The 18337-nt window shown below is 54.8% G+C and overlaps 1 protein-coding gene across 1 annotated transcript; it reads left to right on the top strand.

Moving 5' to 3' along the window:
* Positions 1 to 441: 441 nt before the first annotated feature.
* Positions 442 to 10677, top strand: LOC118706806 (very-long-chain 3-oxoacyl-CoA reductase-like). Its single transcript, XM_036416413.2, has 11 exons — positions 442 to 682; positions 992 to 1038; positions 5304 to 5379; positions 6598 to 6708; positions 6833 to 6900; positions 7893 to 7937; positions 8136 to 8170; positions 8345 to 8426; positions 9047 to 9112; positions 9984 to 10133; positions 10324 to 10677. Exons 1-11 carry the CDS (start codon positions 523 to 525, stop codon positions 10441 to 10443), a joined length of 960 nt encoding a protein of 319 aa, XP_036272306.1. The 5' UTR covers positions 442 to 522; the 3' UTR covers positions 10444 to 10677.
* Positions 10678 to 18337: the final 7660 nt, after the last annotated feature.

Genomic DNA, 18337 nt, shown 5'->3' with positions numbered 1-18337 from the left:
AAAGAAAGAAGAAAGAAAAGAAAGAAAGAAAGAAAGAAAGAAAAAAAGAAGAAAGAAAGAAAGAAAAAGAAAGAAAGAAAGAAAGAAAGAAAGAAAGAAAGAGAAAAAAGAAGGAAGGAAGGAAAGAAATAGAATTTGTAAAAGGAGGCGGAGGAGCAAGGCCTTGCAAAGCCATGTGAAGGCCTTGGCCTCCGTCTGTCTGTGGATGCAGCCTCCAGACCAGCTCTGCGTGTTGACAAAACTCTCTCCAGTCGCCAAGGTGAGCTCCGTGACCCAAACAAAGGTGACCCGTGGCCGCTTCCCGCAGCCGGGCGGGGGGAGGGCCGAGGCTGCCCGGGCCTGCAGGGAGGGGGGGGCTGGCCTCCAGCCGGTGGACCTCTCGGACGTGGGGCGGGGCCGGGGCGGGGCGGGGCGGGGCCCGGGAGGGGAGGGTCAGCGCGGCGGCCGCAGGTGGAGGTGGACAGACTGACCGGGGCAGCCTCCCGGTTGTCGGCGCGGGGTCCGGCGGCTGCAGGGGCGGCGATGGGGCCGGAGTGGGACGCGCTGCGGGCGCTGGGGGCGGCGGCCGCCCTGTGCCTGCTGCTGCGGGCGGCGTGGGGCGCGGGCTGCGCGGTCTACGTGCACCTGCTGCCCCCGGTGCGCCGCGGGGCGCCCTGGCTCCGGGCGCACGGAGCCTGGGCAGGTGAGCGGCGGGGCCGGGGCGGGGGGTGGAGGGGGCCGCGGGGACGCAGGGACCAGGACGGATGACAGGTTCGGGCCCCCGTTCGGGCAGAGGCAGAGGGCAGTCCTGGAAGCAGGAGAAGTGAAGGCTGGGCCAGCCGGGGCGAGGGGGCAGGGAGTCCCCGGAACGGTCCGGTGAGGGGAGCAGGAGTGGGAGTCCAGGCGGATGGGGGTGAGGACGGGAGGGTGAGGGGCCGGGTCTCCGGGGAGGGGTGAGGCGGGGCTGGGCAGTGCAGGCCCCCTGCTGCTCACCCTCCTTCTCTCCGCTCAGTGGTGACCGGAGCCACCGGGGGCATCGGCCGCGCCTACGCGCACGAGGTGAGGCTGGGCTGGGAGTTTGGGGGGGAGGCGGGGAGGGGGTGCTCCCGCTGTGGGTTTACCTGTGGCCAGGGGCTCCTCCTGGACTGAGAACTGTGTGAGTGACCTGGCTCCCTCTGACGCTCTCTCCTTCCCGAAGCCTCCCCTCTCCTCCCCGCCTGGCTCAGGGGTTCACACTGGATGTCTGCAGGCTATAGGCACCCCCCACCATCGCCCGGGTTCATTCACTCCTTCAAAACATATTCATTGTCCTGGCTCGTGTGGCTCAGTGGATAGAGCATGGGACTGCGGACAGGAAGGTCCCAGGTTCAGTTCCAGTCAGGGGCGCATGCTGGGGTTGCAGGCTTGATCTCCAGTACGGGGTGTGCAGGAAGCAGAGGGTCAATGATTCTCTCTCATCATTGATCTTTCTATCTCTCCCTTCCTCTCTGGAATCAATAAGAATATATATATATATATATATATATATATATATATATATATATATATATATATATATATATTTATTTATTTTTTTAAATAAGAAGAGATATTCACTGACCACCTCTGGTGCCAGGCTGGGAGGAAAGCAGTGAACAAAATAGATTTAAAACATGCAAAGACCTTGCCCTCACGGAGTTAACGTTCACTAGAGTGAGGGGCCGGGTGTGAAGAAAAGGAAAATACGTGACATGTAGGGTGTGGAATGGCTGTCAGGGTGAAGGAGAAAAAACAAGCCATGAAAGGAGAACAAGGAGGCCTGGGGGTGTGGGCCCGTGTTCACACAGGTGCTCCGGAGACGGTGTCGCTGAGAAGGCAACAGCGAGAAAGGACCTGATGGAGGTGCGGGTCCCGCGGATAACGGAGGAGGGGCCTCTGGGGAGAAGGAGTAGCCAGTGCCAAGGCCCTGGGGCAGGGAGCACGGTTACTGAGCCAGGGAGCTCCCGACACTGTTCGGATGGCCAAACATCGGACACTGACCTGTGCAGGGGGGACGTTAAACCAGTTTACTGCAGGGCATCCCGGCAGGAGAACGAGGAGCGATCACTCAGAACCCAGACTCCCTGATGGTTTTTCATCAAGGATTTTATATACATATACATATACATACATACATATATATATATACATACATATATATATAATTTATTATATTTATATATATATATAAATTGATTATATAAATTTTATTTCACGGAGGAAGGGAAGGGAGAGATGGAAATATCAATCATGAGAGAAAATCTTTGATCAGCAGCCTCCTGTACGCCCCCTACTGGGGATGGAGCCCGAAGCTCGGGCACGTGCCCTGACCGGAATGGAACCGTGACCTCCTGGTTCATCTGTCGATGCTCAACCCCTGGGCCACACTAGCCAGGCCCTCAAGGGTATTAAAAGGCCAAGATGGAGGGTTAGGGGTCAGGGGCAAAGCTGATTGATTAGTTTCTGTGCAAACTTCAGTGGTTTCCTTCAGCCCCATGAATTTAGTTCCTGAGGGCACCTTGTATGGTGTCTTTGTCCCTGTGCTTGGTGGAAGAACCAAGACTCTGCAAGATACCAGTGATGTTATCTTTAAAGCAAAAGGCAGAAACTACGCTAACCATCTTGTGACCAGCATCATGGCTTGAGCAATCGTTGCTTTGGGCGTAGCTAGCAGCATTTTCTATTATTTAAGCAAAGAGTTCTTCTAAGCACATTTTTCCGAAAATTGTTTACAGGCAGGCCCCTGGGGCATGACTGGCATAATGTTATTAACCCTCCATGGCAAGCTGCCTGACACCAAAGCACTGAATCCTGCCGTAAAAGCCTACCCCGTGCCACAAAACTCTACGATCCAATGCCTAATGTGCTGACTGTCTGACTGTCGGTTTCAGCATTTGCCTGTTGGAGAAGAAGCAGGCGGGTGACCACTGTGATTTTGTCAGAGGAAGAGGGAGAGGGGAGGGAGGGAGGGGGAGGGGAGAGGGAGAGGGAGGGGGAGAGGGAGAGAGAGAGAGAGAGGGAAAGGGAGAGGGAGAGGGAGAGGGAGAAGGAGAGGGAGAGGGAGAGGGAGAGGGAGAGGGAGAGGGAGAGGAAGAGGGAGAGGGAGAGGGAGAGGAAGAGGGAGAGGGGGGAGAGGGGGGAGGGGGAGGGGAAGGGAGAGGGAGAGGAGAGGGGGAGGGGGAGGGGTAGGGGGAGGGGGAGGGAGAGGGGGAGGGAGAGGGAGAGAGGGGGAGGGGGTGAGGTGACGGAGAGGGAGAGGAAGCAGGCGGGGAGGGGGAGGGGGAGGGGGGGCGGGGGCGTGAGAGGGAGAGGGAACGAGGGAGAGGGCAGGGGAGAGTGGGAAAGGAACGGGGAGAGGGAGAGGGAAGAGGGAGGGGGGAGGGGATGGGAGAGGGAGAGGGAGAGGGAGAGGGGGAGGGGAGGGGAGGAGGGGAGAGGAAGAGGGAGAGAGAGGAAGAGGGAGAGGGAGAGGGAGAGGGAGAGGGAGGAGAGGAGAGGAAGAGGGAGAGAGAGGGAGAGGAAGAGGGAGAGGAGAGGGAGAGGGGAGAGGAAGAGGGGAGGGGGAGGGGGAGGGGGAGGGAGAGGGAGAGGAAGAGGGGGAGGGGGAGGGGGAGGGGGAGGGAGAGGAAGAGGGAGAGGAGAGGGAGAGGAGAGGAGAGGGAAAGGGGAGGGGGAGGGGAGGGAGAGGGAGAGGAAGAGGGAGAGGGAGAGGGAGAGGGAGAGGGGGAGGGGGGAGGGGGAGGGGAGGGGGAGGGAGAGGGAGAGGGAGGGAGAGAGGGGGAGGGGGGGAGGGGGAGGGAGAGGGAGGAGGAAGAGGGAGAGGGAGAGGGAGAGGGGGGAGGAGGAGGGGAGGAGGAGGGGGAGGGGGAGGGAGAGGGAGAGGGAGGAGAGAGGGGAGGGGAGGGAGGGGAGAGGGGGAGGGAGGGAGAGAGGGAGGGAGGGAGAGGGAGGAGAGGGGGAGGGAGAGGGAGGGGGAGGGGGAGGAGAATGAGAGGGAGAGGGAGCAGGGAGAGGAAGAGGGGGAGGGAGAGGGAGAGGGACAAGGAGAGGGACAAGGAGAGGGACAGGGAGAAGGGAGCAGTAGGAGAAGAGGACAGAGATGCAGTTCCAGGAGAATCAGGGGGAATCTGGTGGGTTAATTTGGGGACATTGATATTTATTGAAACGGGAGGGTTCTGAGCAGAAGAGGGATATGATGGTATAGGAGGAGAAGCGAACGCAAGGACCTCTGTTAAGAGACTTAAAAAAAATTCAAGCGAGCCAAACCAGTTTGGTTCAGTCGATAGAGCCTCCTTTTGGGGACTGAAGGGTCCCAAGTTGGATTCCGGTCAGAGCATGTACCTTGGTTGCGGGCACATCCCTGATAGGGGGTGTGCAGGGCAGCTGGTCGATGATTCTCTCTCATTGATGTTTCTAGCTCTCTATCCCTCTCCCTTCCTCTCTGTAAAAAAATCAAGAAAATATATTTTAAAATAAATGAATAAATAAATATTTTATTGATTTTTTACAGAGAGGAAGGGAGAGGGGTAGAGAGCTAGAAACATCAATGAGAGAGAATCATCGACCAGCTGCCTCCGGCACACCCCCCACCGGGGATGTGCCCGCAGGCAATATACATGCCCTTGACCGGAATGAAACGTGGAACCCCCCAGTCCGCAGACAGACGTTCTATCCACTGAGCCATACCAGTTGTGGCGAAAGCCCGTCTTTATTGGGGCATTCGAGGCTCCATGAGCTGGTCCCTTGCCCGCCGCACTGAGCTACCATACCACCGGTCCCTTCTCCCGGTGCCCGCAGCCGGCTCCGTGCTGTCCTCTGGCTGCCAGCCTTGGTGCCAGGGCCTCTGCGCTAGCTGCTCCGCCTGCCTGGTTGCTCTTTCCCCACAAGGCATGGTCCTTGCGGCAGGTTTTGGTTTCCTCTTTTGTTCACCTCCGTTGTCAGCCACAGTGCTGACAACGCTGTGCAGCTCACAGCCAGCGCACAGGGCAGAGTCATAATCTCTATAAATAAAAGGCTAATATGCAGTGTCCCCTAGGGCATTCCATCAGAAGGGGAGTTGGATTGCTCGCTATGACGTGTGCTGACCACCAGGGGGTGGTGCGGCCCATGGTGGGCACCGGCGGGGGCGGGGGGGGGGGGCAACGGCGGTGCACAGTGGAGGCCTGCGGGTGCCTAGGGAGGGAAGAGGTGGGAGTGGGGAGGCGGGGGACCTGATGGGCCCTGATTGCTAGCCAGGCCTAGGGATCCTACCGATATGGTGCGCTGGGCCTCTAGTTAACGGATAAACGATTAAATCCCACCCCCAGCTCGCCCGGAGAGGCCTGAACATCGTCCTCATCAGTCGCAACCTGAGCAAGCTGGAGCAAGAGGCGAAGGAGATAGGTGACAGCCGCAGGGGTGGAGGTGGGGGAGGTGGGGAGGCAGGAGGAGGTGGAGGGGGAGGCGGGAGAGGTGGGGGAGGTGGTGGTGGAAGTGGAGGTGGAGGTGGAGGTGGTGGAGGCGGGGGAGGTGATGGTGGTGATGGTGGTGATGAAGGTGGGGGAGGTGGGGGAGGCAGGAGGAGGTGGAGGGGGAGGTGGGAGAGGTGGGGGAGGTGGGGGAGGTGGAAGTGGAGGTGGAGGTGGAGGTGGTGATGGAGGTGGTGGTGGTGGTGGAGGTGGAGGTGGTGGAGGCGGGGGAGGTGATGGTGGTGATGGTGGTGATGAAGGTGGGGGAGGCAGGAGGAGGTGGAGGGGGAGGTGGGAGAGGTGGGGGAGGTGGGGGAGGTGGAAGTGGAGGTGGAGGTGGAGGTGGTGATGGAGGTGGTGGTGGTGGTGGAGGTGGAGGTGGTGGAGGCGGGGGAGGTGATGGTGGTGATGGTGGTGATGAAGGTGGGGGAGGTGGGGGAGGCAGGAGGAGGTGGAAGTGGAGGTGGAGGTGGAGGTGGTGATGGAGGTGGAGGTGGTGGTGGAGGTGGAGGTGGTGGAGGCGGGGGAGGTGATGGTGGTGATGGTGGTGATGAAGGTGGGGGAGGTGGGGGAGGCAGGAGGAGGTGGAGGGGGAGGTGGGAGAGGTGGGGGAGGTGGGGGAGGTGGAGGTGGAGGTGGTGATGGAGGTGGTGGAGGTGATGGAGCTAGTGGAAGTGGGGGAGGTGATGGAGGCGGGGGAGGTGGGGAAGGTGGGGGAGGTGGTGGAGGTGATGGAGGTAGTGGAAGTGGTGGTGGTGATGGAGGTGGGGGAGGCGGGGGAAATGGGGGAGGTGATAGAGCTGATGGAGGTGGTGGAGGTGGAGGTGATGGAGGTGATGAAGGTGGGGGAGGTGGGGGAGGTGGGGAGGTGGTAGAGGTGATGGAGATGATGGAGATGATGGAGGTGGTGGAAGTGGGGGAGGTGATGGAGGCGGGGGAGGGTGGTCTTAGGCTGGGAAAGTTGGGAACAGGGCCCGGGACTGGAGGAGGGCGTGGCCAGGGGCGTGGCCAGGCGGGCGGGGCGGGGCTTCAGCTGCATCCGCGCCCAGGGAAGGGAGGATGGAGCGGGGGCTGGGGCTGCACCCCGCGGACAGGGTGGGGCAGCATTGGCATGGGTTCCAGCTCCGGCCTGGCTCCCTCGGCCTCTCCCCAGAGCGGCTGCACGGCAGGCTCACTCGAGTCATCCAGGCGGACTTCACCGGCGGCCTGGAGATCTACGAGGCGGTGAAGGCGGGACTGGAGGACCTGGAGGTCGGAGTCCTGGGTAAGCCCAGGCCCTCCGCGCCCCAGGCCCACCCTGACCGGAGCCGCTGTGCTCGCCCTTCCCTGCCCCCGCCGGGCTCCTGGGCCGCTGCAGACACTGACAGCTTTTGTCTCCTCCCGCTCAGTGAACAACGTGGGCACCTTGTACCAAAAGGCCATGGCGAGGCTGCTGGACTGCGAGGACGTGGCCAAGGTGAGGGAGCCAGGCCTCCTCTCACACTGTGCTCCCTCTGGGGAAGCAGCAGCCTGCGGGGTTGGGGGAGGCTTCTGTCGGAACATCGTTTTCTAAGCTGCGCGCCTCTGATGGGTAGGACGCCATGGGGGCGCCCTCCGCACTGCCCCCCCTCCCCAGCACCGGTGTCCAGGCTCGCTGACTCTGTCTGCCCCTCTCCCTCCTCTGGCGCTAACTTTAGGGGGGGATGGCCCTCATGGGAAAACCAGGGCCTGCCCCTGAGAGTCTGTGGTTTTCTAAACTCTCCGTTACAATCCTTCTTGAATCCTACGGCTTCTTTTTCTTTCTTCCATTTTTTATTTAAATTTTTTTTCTCCAGTTGGAAGAGAGAGATAGAAATATCAGTGAAAGAGAATAAATTGCTTGGCTGCCTCCTGCACGCCCCCTACTGGGGATCGAGCCCACAACCTGGGCATGTGCCCTTGACTGGAATTGAGCCCAGGATCCTTGGCTCTACCCACTGAGCCAAACCAGTGAGGGCAACACTGTATTTATTTAGTCGTTCCTCCAGCCATGAGCATTCGGGAGGTGTTCTATTATGGGTGACTACCGATAGTGTTACGGACAATATCTTTCTACTGAATTCATTCCCCACATGTGTGAGTATCTTGGAAAGGAGTAAATGTCTGGAAGTGGTGTTGATGAGTCAAAGAGTATGCACATCATAAATTCTGTTCAATCTTAAAAGAGAGTAAGCGAGGGCTGTCAAATTACAGCGGGGAGGGGAGGGAGATCTGGGGGAGATAAGAGATCAACCGAAGGACTTGTATACATGCGTATAAGCAAAACCAATGGACGCAAAACTCTGGGGAGGGGGGCATGTATGGGAGGGGGGATTGGTAAGGTATGTACACAGATAATAACTTAATAAAAAGAAAGTGAGCTTGGAAATAAGAAAAGGCGGGGGTTGAGGAGGTGGTGGAGGGGGGACCATGGTTCTGTTCCTTCCCCAGAGGCTCTCTGATGTCATCAACTGCAACATCATGTCTGTGGCCCAGGTAAGCCTGGGCTGGGAGGGGCTAAGGCCAAGGTCAGCACAGCTCTGACCACTCTGGGTGGTCCCCCTACAGCCGGCCCGCAGAGAAGGTGCTGGGGGAATAGTCCCCAGGGGAAGGTGGGGGTGGGTGGGAGGGAACTCGAGGGGGAGGGCAGGTGAAAGGACTGGAAAACGGGGCCCTCCCCACTCTTCTCTGCAGATGACCGCAATTGTCCTGCCCCGAATGGTCTCCAGGTAAGAGGCAGTCAGCCCTTCTCTCCCTCTGGCTCCTCCTCTTCCATCCAGCCTCCAGGTTTCCCCCTGGCCCAGCTGTCCCGGCTGCGTTTCCCTCTCACATTTCTCAGAGCAGGTCCTGGCTCAGAGGTGGAGGTGGGGGAGTCACCTTTCCACCAATACTTCCTCCTCCAGGCGCAAAGGGATCGTCATTAACATCTCCTCCTTCCTGGACCAGAAGCCCTGTCCGCTGCTGTCGGCCTACGCCGCGTCCAAGGTACCCGGGGTGTGTGTGTGTGTGTGTGTGTGTGTGTGTGTGTGAGAGAGAGAGAGAGACACTGGCCCCAGCCCAACAGAGATAGTTTCTGTTTGTTTGTTTGTTTTTTAATAAGCATAGAAAGTTGTGTGTTTAAAAAAAAACATATTTTATTGAGTTTTTACAGAGAGGAAGGGAGAGAGAGAGAGTTAGAAACATGAGCTGCCTCCTGCACACCCCCCACTGGGGCTGTGGCCGCAACCAATGTACATGCCCTTGATGGGAATCGAACCTGAGACCTTTCAGTCCGCAGGCCGATGATCCATCCACTGAGCCAAACCGGTCCCGGCTGTTTGTTTGTTTTTAAGAGAAACGGAGGCTTGGGGAAGGGGGAACGTGAGGTGGAGTGAGATGGGGACCGGCGGGTGGAACAGAGGAGGGGAGTACGGGGAGGGGGGGAGGTTCAGAACGCCGGGAGCATTCGGGGGTTCAGGTGAGGACTTGGGGGCGGGGACGGGAGTTTGGGGGCTCTCCGGTGCCATCCGGGGATCTAGGAGCAGGGTCGGCGCGGGGCCAGGACGGGCTGGAGGAGTCTGCACGCGGAGGCTCAGAGCCTGGGTCCTCCCTCTCCTTCCTCGCAGGCCTTCGTGCGGAGCTTCTCGCAGGCCGTGGGCGCGGAGTACCGCTCCCGGGGAGTCCTCGTGCAGGTGCCTGGCTCCGCGGGGACCGGACCGGTGGCAGCTCCGGGGGCCCGGGGCTCCGGCGGGGGAGGAGCTCAGCGACCGTGGACGCTCACGGGGCGGGGCAGGGGCTGTCAATCAAGAGGGGCCTCCCCAGCGGAGGGTTGTTGCGGGGGCGTGGCCTCTGTGGGCGTGGCCTTGAGGGCGTGGCCTGGAGGGCGGGCTGTCTGAGTCCCCAGTAGGAGAGCAGCAAGTTGGGTGGGACTCTAGGATTTTCTTTTTTCCTTTAAAAAAAAAAAAATAAAAAAAATATATATATATATATATATATATATATATATATATATATATATATATATTATTTATTTGTATTTACTTTAAAAATTTAAAGTAGAGGATAGCATTTATTTTATTTTTCTTTTATATATATTTAAAAACATATTTTATTGATTTTTTACAGAGAGGAAGAGAGAGGGATAGAGAGTGAGAAACATCGATGAGAGAGAATCATTGATTAGCCGCCTCCTGCACAACCAAGGTACATGCCCTTGACCAGAATCGAACCTGGGACCTTTCAGCCTGCAGATCGACACTCTATCCACTGAGCCAAATCGGTTTGGGCTCTTTTATATATATTTTTTTATTGATTTCAGAGAGGAAGGAAGAGGAAGAGAGAGAGCTAGAAACATCAATGATGAGCAAGAATCATTGATCGGCTGCCTCCTGCACGCCCCCTCCTGGGGATCGAGCCCGCAACCTGGGACCCATCAGGCTGCAGACTGAAGCTCTATCCACCGAGCCAAACCAGCTAGGGCGGGACCCTGGGATTTTCAGAGGGCCTGGGGGCTAGCTAGGGTGAGGGGAGTTCCCCCCTTCCTTAGCTCCTTCCTTCCTGCAGACCGTGAGCCCCGTCATGATCGAGTCCAATATGACCAGTGAGGTAAAGTACCGGACTCTGGTTCTGAATCCCGTGGACTTCGCTCGGCAGGCGCTGGACACCCTCGGCCTCACCTCCCAAACCTCTGGATGCTTCAGCCAAGCTGTGCAGGTGCGCTGGTGGTGGGAGAGCTGGAAGGGCCGCTCCCTGGCCCCGGCCACTAGTCCCTCTGAAGGGAGGACACGTCCGGAGGAGGGGAGAGCCCCCCACCCCCTTGGGCTGGGAAGACAGGAGGAGAGACTGGGGGGCGGGGGGGGGCACGTGTGGGTGTATCCTGATTCCTGGTACCTCTTCTTCCCAGGATGCCCTGCTGGCTCTCCTCCTGCCCAGCTGGTTTTGTCTCAGTCGCTGGGGACCAAAGGTTTTGCTTCTGTTGAACAAAGCCGTCACCAAGGCACAGCCCTCCCATAACAGGCCTTGAAGACGTGCGGCCGCCTCCCTCCCAGCCCAGGGCTGTGATGTCAGCAAAGGCCCCCGCCCGTGGGGGTGGGTGGGATGTGTATACTGAGTGGCCAGACTATGGTGATCGCTGAACACTCTGGCCACTCCATGTGTGTGAGTGTGTGTGTGTGTGTGTACACTAGTAGCATATGTGTGTGTGTGTAGTGTGTGTGTGTGTACACTAGTAGCCTGTGTGTGTGTGTACATTAGTAGCCTGTGTGTGTGTGTACATTAGTAGCCTCTGTGTGTGTGTGTGTGTACACTAGTAGCCTGTATGTGTGTGTGTGTGTGTACATTAGTAGCCTGTATGTGTGTGTGTGTGTGTGTACACTAGTAGCCTATGTGTGTGTGTGTACACTAGTAGCCTGTGTGTGTGTGTGTGTACACTAGTAGCCTGTGTGTGTGTGTGTACATTAGTGGCCTGTGTGTGTGTGTGTGTGTGTGTGTGCACTAGTAGCCTGGCCCATGGATTCGTGCACATGGAAAGGAAATTAGAATATTTTAATATCGCTATTTGTCCTTTCTCTATAATAGAAGTGTCAACCAAATTCACGATCGACAATGACAGAAATATATGCATATGATTGACGCCAGTGAGAGCTTTATATGGATCACGAATGCCTGAGTCAACTTAGCCATATATAAATAAATGTATATATACCACTGATTTTCAATATTTTTTTATCTCATGGCACACAAATCTAATTACTAAATTTCTGTAGCACATCAAAATATATTTTTGCCAATCTGATTTAAAAAAACAACAACAAAAACTAGGCACAATTTTGATTCATTCATACTAAACAGCTATTGCTGTATTGGCTGTTGTCATTTTTTTCTTTGACAATCAAAGGGAAAAGAGGTCAGTGCCCCTGACTATATAGTTAGGCATTCCATATTTTAAAAACTCTTGTGGCACCCTGACCGCTTTGGCTCCGTGGCTAGAGGGTCACAAATTTGATTCCAGTCAGGGGCATGTACCTTGGTTGTGGGCACATTCCCAATAGGGAGTGTGCAGGAGGCAGCTGGTGGATGTTTCTCTCTCATCAATGTTTCTAACTCTCTATTCCTCCCCCTTCCTCTCTGTAAAAAAATCAATAAAATATATATTTTTTAAATGAAAATTATTGCAACACACAGGTTGAAAATCGCTGATATATACATAGATGTGTATATATAAATTATGGTAGCAGTGATGGTCACAAAACTTTGTGAATACTCAGAAACCTGAACTGTACACACTTAAAAGCTGAACTTTATGGTATGTGAACTATATCTCAATAAAAACAATTTTAAAAATAGAGATCCCTCAAGCATGTGTGTGTGTGTGTGTGTGTGTGTGTGTGTATAAATCGATTCCATTGCTCACACCAAGCACCTGCATAAATGAACCAGAAACCTCCATGTAATAATGGCAGCACCACTAGAATAATACATGAATGAATTCCTTTCCATTTGGGGAGTGATAGAATCTTTCTATTTAATTCAGAAAGTTAAAAGGGACAACAGAAAGAATCATATTGATCTGTAGTTAGTGAAATGTGGGATTTAAGGAGGATGTAATGATGCCTGCAATTTACTTTGGAATGCATTGAAAATGCACTAGATGAGTTAATAGATAGAGGGATGGATAGAGTGGATAGAAATATGACAAGACAAGTATATTAATAATAGCCTGGCTGGTGTGGCTAAGTGGTTAAGTGTTGACCCATGAACCAAGAAGTGCCTCGTTCGATTTCCGGTCAGGGCACCTGCCTGGGTTCAGGCTCAGGCCTCGGTAGGGGACGTGCAGGAGGCAGCCGATCAGTGATGTTTCTCTCTCATTGATGTTTCCATCTCTCTGCCTTCCCCTCTCTAAAAAAACAAAACAATCAACAAAATCATATTTTTTAAAATGGTGATAATAGAGTCTAAGATGCCCTCAGCTGTCTGGCAACAAGCAATCATTTGATGCATCATTTTCAGGTTTGGGGAAATGCCCTCAGCCATCTCCAGATGATTTAGCCCTGCTGACGTGCTGGCACTGGCTCCCGCAGGAGGGAGTGTGAGGGGGAGAGAGAAACATAAATGTAAAAGAGACGCATTGACCAGTTGCCTCCTGTCCGTGCCCAACCAGAAATCAAACCACAGCCTCGTACATGCCCTCGGCCAGAAACAGCCTGAGGCCCTTTGGTTCTCATGCTCCAACCACTGAGCACACCGGCCAGGGCGGAAATGTTTTCTTCACAGCTAGACATAATGTTCCGGAGAAAAGGAGCTGACCGGGCTTTCAGTACTGTGGTGGTGAGGTGTGTGTGTGCGTGTGTGTGTGTTTGTGTGTGTGCGTGTGTTTGTGTGTGTGCGTGTGTGCGTGTGTGAAGAGTCTATGCTGAGGCCTCCGTGTTTAGTGAGCTCATGCTTTTGCCTCGAGTCCAGACGTCACAAGAGCTTTATTTCCGCTCCCTCCTCAGTGGGAGCGGCTGGCTAGAGCGGGTGGAGCGGGTACTTCCCTCCCCCGGGCCAGTCAGGGCCGAGGCCGAGGGCGGCAAACTCCTCAGTCAGCGGGGCCACACACCAGCAGGACCACGACTGAAATTTCTTTTGAGAGCCAAGTGTTTGTTTGTTTTTAACTTAAACTTCTAAGGCCACTTCTTCAGAACAGACTCAGCCCGGCGTGGCATTGTGTGGAAGAGCCAGACTCCAGGGCCAGAGAGCCGCATGGCTCGGGCGCAGAGTTAGCTGGCGGTCCTGCCCCGCGAGGCCCCCACACAGGTTAACGGGCCTTGGCCTGCTCCCCCTCCCAGAACTCAGGGCTGCTGACCACCCTGGGAACCCACGGAGCTCCTGGGGCGCGTTTTACTAACGCGCGCGTGTGTGTGTGTGTGTGTGTGTGTGTGTGTGTGGTGTGTGTGAGTGTGTGTGGTGTGTGTGTGTGGTGTGTGTGTGTGTGTGTAGTATGTGGTGTGTGTGGTGTGTGTGTGTGGTATGGTGTGGTGTGGTGTGGTGTGGTATGGTGTTTGTGGTGTGTGTGGTGTGGTGTGTGTGGTTTGGGTGTGTGTGTGGTGTGTGTGTCTGTGTGGGGTGTGTGGTGTGTGTGTGTGGTGTGTGTGTGTGTGTGGTGGTGTGTGTGGGTGTGTGTGTGGTGTGGATGGTGTGTGTGGTGTGTGTGGTGTGGTGTATGTGGTGTGTGTGGTGCTGTGTGGTATGTGTGTGGTGTGGTGTGTGTGTGTGTGTGTGTGTGGTGTGTGGTGTGTGGTGTGTGTGTGTGTGTGGTGTGGTGGGACATGTGTCTGTGTGGGGTGTGTGTGTGTGTGTGTGTGGTGTGTTGTGTGTGGTTGTGTGTGTGTGTGTGGTGTGTGTCTGTGGTGTGTGTGGGTGTGGTGTGTTGTGTGTGTGGTGAGTGTGTGGTGTGTGTGTGTGTGTGCGTGTGGTGTGTCTGTATGTTTGTGTAGTGTGTGGTGTGTGTGGTGTGTGTGTGTGGTGTGTGTGTGGAGTGTGTGGTGTGTGTGTGTGGTGCTATGTGGTGTGTGTGTGGTGTATGTGGTGTGTGTGTGTGTGGTGTGTGTGGTGTGTGTGTGTGGTGTGTGGTGTGAGTGTGTAGTGTGTGTCTGTGTGTGGTGTGTGTGTGGTGTGAGTGTGTGTCTGTGATGTGTGTGGTGTGTGAGTGTGTGGGGTGAGTGTGGTGTGTGTGTGGTGTGAGTGTGTGTGTGGTGTGTGTGTGGTGTGTGTGTGGTGTGAGTGTGTGTCTGTGATGTGTGTGGTGTGTGTGTGGTGTGAGTGTGTGTCTGTGATGTGTGTGGTGTGTGTGTGGTGTGTGTGTGGTGTGAGTGTGTGTCTGTGATGTGTGTGGTGTGTGTGTGGTGTGTGTGTGGTGTGAGTGTGTGTCTGTGATGTGTGTGGTGTGTGTGAGTGTGGTGTGTGTGTCTGTGTGTGTAGTGTGTGGTGTGTGTGTGGTGTGTGTGTGGTGTGTGTGTGTGGTGTGTGTGTGTGGTGTGTGTGGTGTGTGTGTGTGGTGTGTGTGCTGTGTGTGTGTGTGGTGTGTCTGTGTGTGTGTGTGTGTGTGTGGTGTGTGTGGTGTCTGTGGTGTGTATGTCTGTGGTGTGTGTGTGTGGTGTGTGTGTGTGGTGTGTCTGTGGTGTGTGTGTGTGTGTGTGTGTGTGGTGTGTGTGTGTGGTGTGTGCTGTGTGTGTGTGTGGTGTGTGTGCTGTGTGTGTGTGTGGTGTGTGTGCTGTGTGTGTGTGTGGGGGGTGTGGTGTGTGTGTGTGTGGTGTGTGTGCTGTGTGTGTGTGTGGGGGGTGTGGTGTGTGTGTGTGTGGTGTGTGTGCTGTGTGTGTGTGTGGGGGGTGTGGTGTGTGTGTGTGTTCCTCCTGTGCTGGGACCCGCTGGCCCGGTAGCCGGCGGAGCTGGCCGCGCAGGGGCCCAGCGCGCTGTCAGTGCGGGCCTGGCTCTCCTGCCGCTGGGTCTGGTCCGCAGGCGTTTCTGCTCCGGGGCTTATTCTCCGCAGGGCACGGCCGCGTCCTCCGCTCTCGCAGTCTGTGTCTGTCTGTCTGTGCAGCTTTTTATTATTGTTGTTGTTGTTGTTGATCTCAGAGAGAAGGGGGAGGCAGAGAGAGAGAAGCATCAACGATGAGAGAATCACTGATCGGCTGTCTCCTGCTCGCCCCCTACTGGGGACCAAGCCGCAATCCACTGCCAACCGGCCAGGGCTGTCCAGCTCTAAACTCTAAACTCGTGAGGACTGGGTGGCGATTTCCAAGCTCCTTACGTGTGAAACTGGAATCCAGAAGCCACCTAAGAGGGTCACGTACGCGTGACGAGAATGTACACTTTGCCATTGTTGACTGTGATGTTTTATGTATTCGAATGTTCAAGTGGATTTTTTAAAGTTTTATTGGTTTTAAAAAGAGAGGAAGGGAGAGAGAGATATTGATCGGTCATTCCACTTATTTATGCATTCACTGGTTGATTCTTGTATGTGCCCTGACCAGGGATTGAACCCACAAGCTTGGCGTGTCCGGGCAACGCTCTACCCACTGAGCTCCCGGCCAGGGCGTGAGAACCTGCTTTTCATTGTTTTGGGTCCATTACCTAGAAGTGGAATTGCTGGGTCGTGTAGTCATTCCATGTTTCTGTACTGTTTCCCACAGTGGTTTACCGTTTACATGTCCACTGGCAGTGCAAAGGGTTCCAGTTTCTTCACATCCTTGCCAGCACTTGTTATTTTGCTTTGTGTTAAAAATAAAAAGCCCTGGCTGGTGAGGCTCAGTTGGTTGAGCACCATCCCATGCACTGAAAGGTTGCTGGTTTGATTCCCGGTCAGGGCACATATCTGGGCTTCAGGAGAGTGGGGGTGAGAGAAGGCAACGATCAACATTTCTCTCTCACATCGATGTCTCTCTCTCTCTCTCTCCATCCCTCCCCCCACCTTTCCTCCTTCCTTCCTCTCTCTAAGCATGCTTTCCAGTGAGAAAGGAATAAATAAATATAAATAGATAAACGCTATCCTAATGAGTGAAGTGGTACTTTTTAAAAATATATATATTTTATTGATTTTGTACAGAGAGGAAGAGAGAGAGACAGAGTTAGAAACATTGATGAGAGACATTGATCAGCTGCCTCTTGCACACCCCCTACTGGGGATGTGCCCGCAACCAAGGTACATGCCCTTGACCGGAATCGAACCCGGGACCTTTCAGTCCGCAGGCTGACGCTCTATCCACTGAGCCAAACCGGTTTCGGCTGAAGTGGTACTTTTTGATTTGCATTCCCTTAAAGAGCATCTTTTCACAGGCTTACCGGCCATGTGTACAGTATTTTCTTTGGAAGTCTTTTGCCCATTAAAAAAAAAATAATCTCTTTATTGATGAAGGTTTCACATATTTATCCTCATCCCCCCACCCCCATCCCAAACCCCTCCCTGAGTATGCCCCCACCCCCCTGTTGTCCATGACCACTGCTTAAGCTTATATCTTTTGCCCACTTTTGGATTGGGTTGTTCGTTATTTCCTTGTTGAGGTATTTATATTCTGGATATTAATCCCTTATCAGATGAATATTTGTGAATATTTTCTCCCATTCTTTTCACTCTGTTGATAGTATCTTTTGATGCACAAACATTTATTTTATTGTTTAAGGTATTACAACTAGTAGTACATATGTCTCTGCACATTTTTAATTTTGATAAAAGACTAATTAACCTATTTTGATGTTGTAATTTTCTGTGGTTTTGTTAAATTCATGAAGATTTTGACTTGATGTTCTCTTCTAGGGGTTTTATAGTTTTAGCTCCTAATTTAGGCCTCTGATCTTAGTTTTTTAAAAATGTATTTTATTGATTTTTTTTTTTCTTGCAGAGAAGGGAAGGATAGAGAATTAGAAACATTATCAATGAGAGAGAAATAGCCGAAACCGGTTTGGCTCAGCGGTAGAGCGTGGGTCTGCGGACTGAAAGGTCCCAGGTTCGATTCCGGTCAGGGGCATGTACCTTGGTTGCGGGCACATCCCCAGTAGGGGGCTTGCAGGAGGCAGCTGGTCGATGTTTCTCTCTCATCGATGTTTCTAGCTCTCTATCTCTCTCCCTTCCTCTCTGTAAAAGATCAATAAAATATATATTTTTAAAAAATGAGAGAGAAACATCCATCAGCTGCCTCCTGCAAGCCCCCTACTGGGGATGTGCCCACAACCAAGGTACATGCCTTGATGGGAATCGAACCTGGGACCCTTCAGTCCCCAGGCTGATGCTCTATCCACTCACCCAAACTGGACAGCGCTGATCTTAAGTTTTTTAAAATATTTTAAATTGATTTTTAGAGAGGAAGGGAGAGGGAGAGAGAGATAGAAGCATCAACGATAAGAATCATTGATCGGCTACTGGGGATCGAGCCCACCACCCGGGCATGTGCCCTTGACTGGAATCGCACCTGGGACCCTTCAGTCCGCAGGCCGACGCTCTATCCACTGAGCCACACCGGCCAGGGCTGAAAGTGTCATTTTAGAAGTTGGGGTGAGGAGGGTGCATCCTCTGGCTGCCTCACCTTGTCCTGGGCTTGAGCAGTTCTGCAGAGACAGGAACCACAGCCCAGAGAGGGTCAGTCTCCAGCCTCAGGTCACACAGCCTGGGCTCCATCGAGCCTGAGTGAGTTCCCACCCTCGGAGCTCAGATGTGCGTGAGGTTCCACCACCCCAGCCCAGGGCTGACCCCTGGCTGCCTCCTCCTTCCGACGGCTCAGGGGTAAGAAAACACCAGGAAGCATCCATCACAGGCTGTCCAACTGGGGGCAGGGTCAGCGGGGAGGCGACCTCGAGGCCTCCGTGGGGACCAGGATGCGGCGGGGCTGGGGGTGAGCGGCCGGAACCTTTCCCACCCTGAGATTTTCCTGCGTCAACCCAGGAGGGCGTCCTGGATGCCGCCGGCCCTGCCCCCAACCTCCTTCCTCTCCTGACACAGCTTCCCGGCTGAGGATGGATGGGGAGGGCGGGCCAAGGTGGACGGCCAGGCCCAGGAGAGCGGAGGCACTTAGACGGACAAGGTGAGGGGCCCGGCTCAGGGCGGCCCAGGGCCGGCCGTGCAGCCACGCAGCCGGGGGACCGGGACAAACGGGGCCGCCTGTGGGCTCCTGGCCCCGCTGGGCCTCCCTCCGTGCTGCCCACCAGCTGGCCCCTCGCCCGGCCTTGGGCGGTGAGAAGCCCTTGGCCCCGGGCCCTGCCCTCCAGCCCTTCCTCCCCCACACACTGGGGACTCGGCCCTTCCTTGTGTTAAATAGAAACCTCTTTATTCTAAGTATCGTACATTCCTTAATACGTTGGACGGGGGCCAGACCTTGAGGTGAGGGGAAGGGGGGGCTGGGCTATTTCTGGAGCGCCTTCCAGCGCCGCCCGCCGCCCGCCGGCAGGGA

Source organism: Pipistrellus kuhlii, unplaced genomic scaffold (assembly GCF_014108245.1).
Source record: "Pipistrellus kuhlii isolate mPipKuh1 unplaced genomic scaffold, mPipKuh1.p scaffold_m20_p_55, whole genome shotgun sequence".
NCBI lineage: Eukaryota > Metazoa > Chordata > Mammalia > Chiroptera > Vespertilionidae > Pipistrellus > Pipistrellus kuhlii.
Note: the sequence above shows the minus strand (reverse complement) of the source record. Positions and strands in the feature narration are given on the sequence as shown.

What these genes read in the sequence shown, in the direction of transcription:
- LOC118706806 (XM_036416413.2), top strand. Translation starts at nt 523, where the DNA reads ATGGGGCCGGAGTGGGACGCGCTGCGGGCGCTGGGGGCGGCGGCCGCC. An exon ending in ACATCATGTCTGTGGCCCAG is followed by an intron (nt 7,938 to 8,135) that starts GTAAGCCTGGGC and finishes TCTTCTCTGCAG; the next exon opens with ATGACCGCAATTGTCCTGCC. An exon ending in CTGCCCCGAATGGTCTCCAG is followed by an intron (nt 8,171 to 8,344) that starts GTAAGAGGCAGT and finishes TTCCTCCTCCAG; the next exon opens with GCGCAAAGGGATCGTCATTA.